This window comes from Macrotis lagotis, chromosome 1 (genome assembly GCF_037893015.1).
Source record: "Macrotis lagotis isolate mMagLag1 chromosome 1, bilby.v1.9.chrom.fasta, whole genome shotgun sequence".
In the NCBI taxonomy this organism is placed as follows: Eukaryota; Metazoa; Chordata; class Mammalia; order Peramelemorphia; family Peramelidae; genus Macrotis; species Macrotis lagotis.
In genome coordinates, this window is record NC_133658.1 from 166,979,898 (window position 1) to 166,990,526 (window position 10,629).

The 10,629-nt window shown below is 33.2% G+C and overlaps 1 protein-coding gene across 2 annotated transcripts in view; it reads right to left on the minus strand.

Annotated features, from left to right (window-relative positions):
* Positions 1–10,629, minus strand: part of XRN2 (5'-3' exoribonuclease 2) — a 101,169-nt gene that overhangs the window by 60,154 nt on the left and 30,386 nt on the right. For both annotated transcript variants that reach the window (XM_074209336.1, XM_074209335.1), the window contains 6 exons: positions 7,862–7,973; positions 6,227–6,285; positions 6,060–6,149; positions 2,311–2,383; positions 2,152–2,202; positions 805–962 (listed from right to left, as the gene is read on the minus strand). In XM_074209336.1, the coding sequence (XP_074065437.1) occupies positions 805–962; positions 2,152–2,202; positions 2,311–2,383; positions 6,060–6,149; positions 6,227–6,285; positions 7,862–7,973 (543 nt within the window). The remainder of the gene's footprint in view (positions 1–804; positions 963–2,151; positions 2,203–2,310; positions 2,384–6,059; positions 6,150–6,226; positions 6,286–7,861; positions 7,974–10,629) is intronic.

Genomic DNA, 10,629 nt, shown 5'->3' on the forward strand with positions numbered 1-10,629 from the left:
ATAAATATTTTATTCTTTCCAATTGCAATGTAAAGAAACCATTCAACATTCATTTTATATAAGATTTCAAATTCCAAATTAAGTTCCTCCCAAGATGGCAAGCAATCTAATATAAATTAATATATGTGCAAAACCAAACATGCTTACCTTAAACCATGGTCATTTCTCAAAGAATATATTCTCAAAGTGTAGTCTCTTAAAAAGCCTTTATTTTCTAAATTATAAGTTTCAAATGAAGGAAAATACTGATGTTTAAAAACTTGTGATTCTTCACAACTGTTACTTTTCTAATTATGGCAGAATTCTCTTTAATGAGTTTGGACACCAAAATTCATTTTACTTTAAATTTTTTTCTCAGTGGTTCACTATAGTTCATGAAAAACAGGTGTTCTAACCAGTGATTTGAAGTCTTCCTTAGCAAGATCTACATAGTTTATAGCAGTTACCATATTCCTCTCTCCACATTGAGCTATTCCTATCATAGTAAGAAATATAACAGTCATATGCAACTTGCTAAAGTTCAGGGATTTGACTGTCAGCACAAATATCCCTTCAGCAAAAACAAAAGCACCAAAGCAGGATGGAGAGAAGAAATATTAAGTAACTGCAATCGGATAAACCCTCAGGAATTAATAAACTACTAATAATCCTTAATTGTAAAGCTAGTAAGAATCCTAGACCTTAAACATAACAATATAGAAGTATATAAATCAAAAAATATCTTAGTGAGTGGTCATAGAAAGGGTTATATCCAAACAATTCTCTTCTAAATTGAAAAGAAAGAAATAATTCTGAAGCACTTACCTCTCCCTGCTTTTCCCTTGGCAAACCCTGGCAGTCCTTGACCTCATGTCCAAGCTGATTACAAAGACTACATGGTTTTGGTTTGTTGGGTTTGAATTCTTCTCTAATTATGGTAAAATTTGGCTCATGTGTGGCAAGTCCAAGCATAATAAGATCAGCTATCAAATAAACATATACCCAAATCAATAAAAATTGGAAATGATAGCAACTTATGGATTTACATATGACAATAAATCCTTATTCCCCTCAGATAGAAAATTAGATTTCCAACAATAATATACAGAATTATACAGTATTATATTACACAACTTTATAGTAAGAAATAACAGCAGCAAAGTAGTCCAATCCATTCCTAAAATATTAATCCTACAAATAACAAAACGAAAAAGTAGTCTTCCAATTTCTGCTTAAATAATTCCAATGAAGGAAAATTCATTCTCTCCTATGGCAGTTCATTCTTCTTTGGACAGCTTTAATTTTTAGCAAGTTTTCTGCAACATCAAACCTAGATTTGATATTGGGTAAATAGGATAATATCAAATTCTTCTTCCTGGAACACAGGACAATCAGGACCTTCTTGAACTTCTTCTTAGGCTCAACACTCCTAATTTCTACAACCAAGTTTGAAACAGACTCAAAGTTCTCTTGCCAGCTGGTTAACCTCCTCTGAATATTCTCCAGTTAGCAATAATTCATTCTAAACTGTGAACAGGATAGAACAAAATATAGGAGAATGAACACTTGCTTATCATGTAAGCCACATCTCTCATTTTAACTCCAAGATCACATTAGATTTTTTGGCTTCCACCTCACACTGCCAACTAATATTGACATTCCACTAAAATCACTTTATCTTTGGGAGACAAACTTTTTTTTTCCTGCAAGGCAATAGGATTAAGTGACTTGCCCAAGGTCACACAGCTAGACGATTATTAAATGTCTAAGGGCTAGTTGAACTCCAGGGCCAGTGTTCTATTCAATAAGTCATCCAGCTACCCCCAACAAACTTCTGTGTAGCCATGTTTTCCCCAACTTATGCTAGGCGAGGAACTTTTTCACACTCCATCACATATACATCAAAATAAAAAAAGAATATTTTGACAGACCAAAGAAAGATGAATGTGCTACAAGTGCAAAAGTGCAAAGATAGTAGGCCTGAAAGATAAATTGTCACTTCAGATTACTTTAAAACAAAGTTTTCTAAATTAAGAAAAAAAGAGATCATGAAAGTTTAAAATGTATGTTGCAACAGACGGTGAAGCCGACAAGAGTAACATGCATCAAATTCACTGCCTATCTTAATTAAAAAAAAATTATCAGCTTTCAAAGATTCAATCACAAACTTACCATCTGCTCCACATAAACAATGATGAGTATTTGGGTCATGGTTAGGTTGAGCTAGGTATAAGCCAAAAAAAATAAAAAGTTATATATTTATCAAAGGTAGTCTCAGTCAAGTCAACATGTTAACAAATAACCTTATAAACATTCACAATTGGGTTTTACCTCTTTGTCTTCTAATATAATCCATGATTTTATGTTCTCCTTCACCAGGAGCACTAGCATCAGATAAAATAACCTGCAAAATAAAATGTACTTAAAATTTTTAACACAATTAATCCATTCCCTTCTTCCCTTTGAAAACAAAATAAACTTAATTGATCATTTCTAAGATCTAATCACTTCAGAACTTATTAGTAAAGGTAACTCATTTTCAGAATTTACACCCTTTAAATTTTTTAAGGAAATAAAACTTACTACATTTGACCTAAAACAGACATCAATAGACAGTTTGACTCAGAATCAGTTTATCAATTTGTTCTGAAGTCAAATTATTTTACATTAGGGGTTAATGACATTTTGAGTTAAAGTATCTTCTCTCAGTTTCAAGTCCAATTTTTTGATTTCATAGCATCCCTTCACCAACTGTCCTCTCATCCTAAAGTGCCTCCATCCCTAAATTGTTCCTCATTGGTGAGTTCCTGCCTAGAACCAATATTTCATGATGGACTCAGGGCAGGGCAGTCATACTCGACTCTCTTATGGCTCTATTCTTGACTCTGGACTCTTCTACCTTCTTCCTAAGAGTGTATTCTACCTATCCCTGCTTTTTTAGTTCTCGTTGTGTATTTTCTTCTTCCATTTAAGAGCATGCTGCTTGAAGTCAGGGACTATATTTTCTTTATTTATTAGCATTGTACCCAGAATATATTAAGTACTTAAGAGAAGTTATATATAGCTAGTTATCCATCTTTCAAATAATGGTACTCACTTAAAAAAATTACCAGCTCGCAAAAATTGCCATTCTATATTCAACAATTTCAATAAGGAAAAAAAGCATATTTGTCTGAAAGACTGATGTTGATAACACAAATTAAGTAACCAACCTGGATTTTAAGAAATGTACAATGTTCATCCTGTAACATTAAATGAATAAAAAGTGGAACATGCACTTGTAAAAGCATCAGGAATGCTGACATTAAGAATGAATTGAGGCTAAAAAGAAAGTCAAGAACAACAAAGAAGGCTTTTTAAAGTTATACTGGTAGAAAAAAATCAAAGAAGCATTTCGAGGCAGATGGGACTATAAAACTCACAAAGGTTGCTTAATTCTAATTTTATGTTTGCTCTGCAAAGGATAAATAGTTTTACAGTAAGAACAAAAGAATAAAAATTGATACCCAACATAAGTAAGGAGAGAGCATCCCTTGAAGTATTCAAGTCACCTGACTCAGATGAACTATATCCTTGGATCCTGAAAGATCAGGATGCTGTTGTTGCTCAGTCAGTGATATTTGAAAGATGGTGGAAATGGGATCAGAGAAAGGCAAATGTCCCAATTTCCAAAAATGAGAAAAGAATTGAGGTTAGTGATTTTGATTTTGATTTCTAAGAAAACTACAGAATTGATTATTAAAGAAATGATTGGAGAAAATGTAGAGAAAGAGGAGTCAATACAGAGGCACCAGACTGATTTTTCTTTAATAGGTTTACTAAACTAACAAGATGAGGCATATTTTGTAGTTTACCTCTATTGAGCAAAACTTTAGACAATATAATTCACTGTTCTTGTGGAGAAAATAGAGATACAGATTAGATAATAATCCATTTTGATAGATATGGACCTCATTGGATGGCTATACTACAAGAATGACTGATACTGATTCACTGTCAAAGTGGTGGTTGGTACCCCTTCCCACCCTAGTGGAGTACCTCAAGAATTTGTGCTCAGCTCTTTAATGTTTAACAGATTTATCAATGATTCTGAATAATTTAAATAATTCACATTTGGGAGAGATAGCTTAATAGTGGATAATCATGACATGATTAGGCTAGAGCATTGGGCTGAATATCAAGATAAAATTCAACAGGGTGAATGTGAAGTATTTTGAGGACATAAATCAGCTTCACAAATTTAGAATGGAGGGGGCATAGTTATACAATTAAGTTGGACTGAAAATGATCTTAGTGGACTATAAGCTCAATATCAACCAGGAATATATTTATGATGGTCAAAAAAAGCCAATGTGGCCTTAGGCTGCATTATGGGCAGCATCCATTCAAAGAAGAGGGAAATGATAATCTCTTCATACTCTGCTCTGTCAGATTTCATTTTGAGTGTTGTAGTCATTTGTTGGCATCTTAAGTTAGAAAGTTCCTTGTGCTCATGTCAGAAGATAGTCAGTTGAAAGAAATAGGTATGCTGGGGCTAGAAATGAGAGATATTGGGGGGATGAGGAATAACACAGAGAAATCTGATATAATCTTTCAAGTATTTGAAATGCTATCATGTAGAAGAATTACTGCTTGGTCCTAAAGGGCAGAACCATGGATAATGGGTAGAAATTAGAAAAAGAAAAATTTATGCTTGATTTGAGAAAATCTATTTTGAACAACTAGATCGATATAAAAGTAAAATGGCTTGGCTTCAGAGTGTGCTCTCCTTGAAGGTCTTTAAGCAGACTAGATAACTACTTGCCTATGATTGCTAATATCCATCTCTATTCTCAATTTCTGTATTTTTAGAGGATGTGACATTTACTACATACATTTCCTATAATCATTATAAAGGGCAAGTGTTTAAACTCTGGCAAGGAAAATCTCAGACTTGGCAACTAAGAATGAAGATGATATGTCACAGCAATTCATTAAAACCATCTATTAAGCAAAGGAAGGGCTATAATTTTCAATAATACACAAGAAAGACACCATGGTGAAGTGGCTAGAGTACTGAACTTGGAATTAGGAAGACTGAGATTCAATTCCCATCTCTGCCACTAGTTATATGGCTGAAGTCATTTAGCCATCTGAGTCAGTTACTACACCTGTAAAAATTGGAAAAATACTTGTAGTATCTATTTCACAAGATGCTTGTGAGGCTTAAATGAGATTATAGATGTAGCGTATTTCCCAAAATATTTAAAAGTACTGCATAAAACTCATCTATAACTATCAATGGTGGAGGGGATATCCTTAACAATATAATTATGGGATCCCAAAAGTAAGTATAGTTATTCTTAATCTATATTGTACCAGAAAATTTAGTTACATATTATATAGCCATAATTGGAAATTTATAAATAAATATATTTTTACTAGTTTGGTATCAAAATGTCTAAGTTAAGGCAATCAAAATACAAAATCTACTTATATCAAAATCTAATTAATCCAGATCCTATATAAATGGGACTCTTTAATGGCTCCAAGCAATAGATAGGATTTCAAATTCATCTCTAGAGAGAAATTTAAACTGTCACTCATTACAGAAATTCTAATCTTTTCTTTTTTCTTTTTTTTTTTTTAGATAATGGGGTTTAGTGGCTTGCCCAAGGCCACACGGCTAGGCAATTATTAAGTGTCTGAGGCTGGATTTGAACCCAGGTACTCCTGACTCCAAGGCCGGTGCTCCATCCACTGTGCCACCTAGCTGCCCCAATTCTAAAATTTTCAATGAAAAGCACTCTAACTTACCCATTTGAATACTCATTTATAATAACTATATATATATATATATATATATATATATATATATATATATATATATATATATATATAAGCTTTATTTTTTGCTTACATTATTCAAATGTTGAGGTTGAGCTGGAAAAGAAAACACATGTACAAATGCTATTTCTTCAATCCTAATATACACACAGACACACACACACACCAGGTCTTGTTTTCTGTTCAATACCACCAAAGTCCACACAAATACAATCACTTCAATCTTGATTCAAGTATGAAAATGTGAAACTTACCGTCAAATTTTTCCACCCAGGATCATTATTTAAACGATCAGCAATGTAATAACGAAGGCATTTAGCAAGATTATCCATGAACTCAGTTCCCTAGAAGAGATGGAAGAAAATATGTTAACCTGTCATTTTAGAGTTAACAACAGCTAGCAAAGTACAAAACTACTTACTGGTGTAATACAATTGCTGTCAAATCTCTCTTTGATCTCTTCTGGAGGAAGAAATCCACCTGGAGAAGAAACATTTTGTTCCACATTAAAAAATCAGTTCAAATAGCTAAATGATTAACAAAATATTAAAGAACAAAATGTATAACCCCAAGAACTGAACCCCTTCATCTCAAGTCATGTTATTTTTAAAAAACCTCCATCAAATAGACTAATAGTTTTTGATAAGTGTATATTAAAATATGTACTATACAAAAAATAGATTCAATAATATCAATTAGTTCTTAAGTAAATAAAATGATGCATATTTATTAAAGGGCATGTACCTACATGCCAAAAAAAATGCAATTCAGATATAAGTACACTGCAAAGCAAATATGAAAAGCTGAGTTAATCACAAATTAATAATTATCTAAATATATCATTTCTTTTCCCTTTTCCTTCCTTTTCTGGAGCCAACTGGAGTTAAGTGACTAGCTCAGGATCACACAGCTAATAAATGATTCCTAACTTCAGGGCCAGTGGTCTCTATCCATTTCTTTTTGTCTTTTGCTAACTGTTATTCTCTCTGTACTCAGCTCTCCCTCAAGATATTACAAAAACTTAATTTATGTTATTTTTAAAAACATAACCATGAAATATTAAAACAACAAAGATATCAATAAAATGAAAAAAGATAGTGTATACACACACACATAGGGAAGATGAGAAACTCTAGAAAAAACTAACATGCAATTTGACAGGGAGAAAACTGAAATATGATACAAAAATTTTAAAAAATTGATCAGTCTAGTTCTTCTCTGCTGTATAGTAGAAACCCAAACAGGTATTCATACTTACTTTAGAAGTTTTTAAGTTTACTGCTGTTGTATCTACTTCCTCTAAGCTACTGCCCTGAATTTCTAATTCATTAGATAGCAGAAGCAACAACAGGACACCCCTACACACACAGACAGATATATACTCTCTCTCTTCTCTCTTCCTTAAGGTTGAAAGATCTGATCTAGTGAATTCTATTACTTTTGATTTAATGTATGGGTGCATGCACACATACACATAAAAACACAAGAGTATCTGCATGTCTTTGGACATGGAATGAATCATTGTAGCTAATGACAATCTGAATAAATAATAATTTGGGGGGGGGACTTAAAATATCCATTCAATACAAAGATAGACCCTTCATTACATCACAAAGAGACTAAGTTTCTCAAGAAACCAAGAGGATCACAGTAACTTGAGAGTGAACTACAGTGAAAAATAAGGTAGAGATAATAAAAAGCATGAAAGACTTTTAACTGGCTTAAAGAAGAAGCAATAAAATTTGTTCCTGAAGGCCAAATATGACTGAGGTATTTTGAGCTTACATTTTGTTTAACTTAAGGAAAACCATTTTCTAGCTAAGAATTTGTAAAACTTCCTTTGTTTTTGTATTTTATTTTTGCAAAGTAATGGAGTTATGTGACTTTCCCAAGGTCACACTGCTAGGCAATTATTAAATGTCTTAGGCCAAATTTGAACTCAGGTTCTCCTGACTCCAGAGTCAGGGTTCCCACTGCACCACCGAGTTGCCCCAAAAAACTTCTAATGAGTAAACAGCTAAAACAAAAATGAAATTTAACAAAAAACAATTTTGACCTTTTGACAGTATTTCTTCCCTGACTCGTTGCTTCTCTATAGTTGCTTCCATTCCTTCCTTTGATGCTCTAAACCTTCTAGATCGTTGCTGGTTCATTTTAGCACGTGGAGCCTGAAAGCAAAAATGTATTATTGTTCGACTGATAACCCTCAAATTAACACTCTAGTAAGTGCCCAGTACTTAGCTGGGAAATGAGATTCAAAACAAAGAGTAAGACACAAATATAAAAATGAAGTAGTCTCTGCCTTCAAGGAACTCTAGTCTTTCAGAAAAGATAATATGCACATGTATAAGTATAGGAAAATATACACAAAATATATAGATTCAAAATAATTTTGATTTTTTAACTGATGAGACATTATGAGTTGGGGTGATCAGTTAAGACTGCATTTAGAATGTGACAACTGCAGAGTTGAGAGTAAAGTGCCTTCTATGCCTGGGAGTAAAATCAGAGAAGAGATGGGTGTATTGGGAAAAGAGCAGCCTGACCAGATCAAACAATGTATTAAGAGGTTTAGCAAGTAAACCTAGAAAGGAGAGCATAAGTGGCAGCCTGGATGTAAAAGATTTGCATTTGACTCTATATATGAAATAGATGTAGCATATGAATAGTCTCTTGAGGAGAAGAATGACATGGTTAGACATGTCCTCTATTTTTCTTGAGGTTCCTCTTTTTTTTGGGGGGGGGGACTATGTTCACTTTCACAACATGACCATTATGATAATAATTTCAGGACTACACATTTTTAATCTATATCAATAATTTTCTCTCTCAATAAGGGGGAGTGGAATGGGAAGAAGGGAAAGAATTCACAACTCGAAGTTTAAAAAAATGAATGTTGGGGTGGCTAGGTGGTGCAGTGGATAAAGCACCAGCCCTGGAGTCAGGAGTACCTGGGTTCAAATCCAGTCTCAGACACTAATAATTACCTAGTTGTGTGGCCTTGGGCAAGCCACTTAACCCCCACTGCCTTGCAAAAACTAAAAAAAAAAAAAAAACACAAAAAAAAACCTTGTTCATTACATGTAATTGGGTAAAAATATAACAAAGTACAAAAAAAAAGAAAAAAATCACATTGACAGTTGTATGGAAGATAAGATTGTAAGAGGAAAGATTACAAGCAAGGAATTCAAAAAGGTTTTTAATGCAAAAGTCCAAAGAAGTGTTGAGAATTTGAACCAGAGTGGTAGCCATAACAGTAGAAAGGAAAGAAATATATTGGAGCAAGATATTACAAGATTTGGCAACTGATTGGGCATGTGGGACAAGGAAGAACAGTGAAAGATAATATCAGAATTGTAAATGTGAACAATGAGAAAAACAGGTAATTCTAACAGAAACTGGTTAGGTCAGAAAGAGGGAGGAAAAAGAACAAAAATATTTTTAGATTATAATCATCGTATATGACTTGGAGGGAAAAGTAGACATTCAATAATATGATAATTTTCTATTAATTTGACAAATTTTCTAATAATAGAACCTACTGTTTAAAATTATAAATCACAAATTGCACAACTTCCCTAAGAACCTAAAAACTGAATTCAGAGTGGTGATTATCTACTATGTCACACTGCCTCTGAGAGACTTCTTTAATAATAAAGTCCTCCCCCCTTTGGAATAAAAAAAAACACAAAAGGCCTACAGTCAGACTTAGTCAAACTTTCTTTTACAAGATAAAAGTACTATGAGAGTCTTGCAGGGGAAAAGACACAGAGAAACTTCTGGTTGTGGGATTATCAGAATACTTAGTGGAACCAGGGGCTCAAGTAAAATTTCAACAGGCACAAATTTTACTTTTGTTTCTTTGCTGGGAGGGAATTCTAAGCAGAAAGAAAATACAGTATAAGATGATAGTGGAAGGTTACTTCTCTACCTTATCCTCAAAAGAATAAAATAAACAATACCCTCCAGGTTTAGATATAATTAACTGTATCCCAACAAACTATCTCTGTGATGACTTCTGGCTACCCAAATTGCCTAAATCTAGTTTTAAAATTAGCATAACACCCTTGAAAGGAGAATGTTAAAAAAAAAATGAGTAGGAAACCATGAAGCTCTGAAACAAAAGTGAGAAAAATATAAACTAGTAAATAAGCCTTAAGTCATCAAATTTAACTTTGGGCTGAACTTTCTGGATTTTTATAGGTCTGATTGAGTGACTTAGGATATATAGCACATTTTGGTTGACTTAGCTTCCTAATCTGTAAAAGGAAAATACTTGCCTAGATAATTTCCAAAGTCCCTTCCATCTCTAGAATTCTAGGTTTCATAAATATGGTAACCAAACACTGAAAAAACATTCATCTTGAAGAATCAGAAGACTAATGGGTCTTTTCATATTCAGGAAAAGTTCCTAAACTGAGATCCAAAAAAAAAAAAGAGTCACAAATCAACTGACTTCAACTTGACCCTATCCTCAGGTTCAAGGACTTCTATGTAAGGCTGACAAACTCATGTTTCATAGAGCTGAATCACTTTAATATATTATTTCTGAATCCATATTAAAAGCCAGAGCCCTGTTGCTACTCTTTATTCCTGGAGCCCCACATTGACTATTCTCTTAATCCTGGACTCTTTCTAGTGTATGTAAGCCCATGATCAGTAAACAAAATAAATCCCCATGTGCTAAAAAAAAATTCTAAATTATAAACTGTCTAATTTGTATTGTCACCTGAATTTAACAACAAAATATGATGATGGTTTCATTAAGTACACCATAATAAAGGATTAGGTAGGAAGAAGAAAGTCATACCCCATGAACAACTC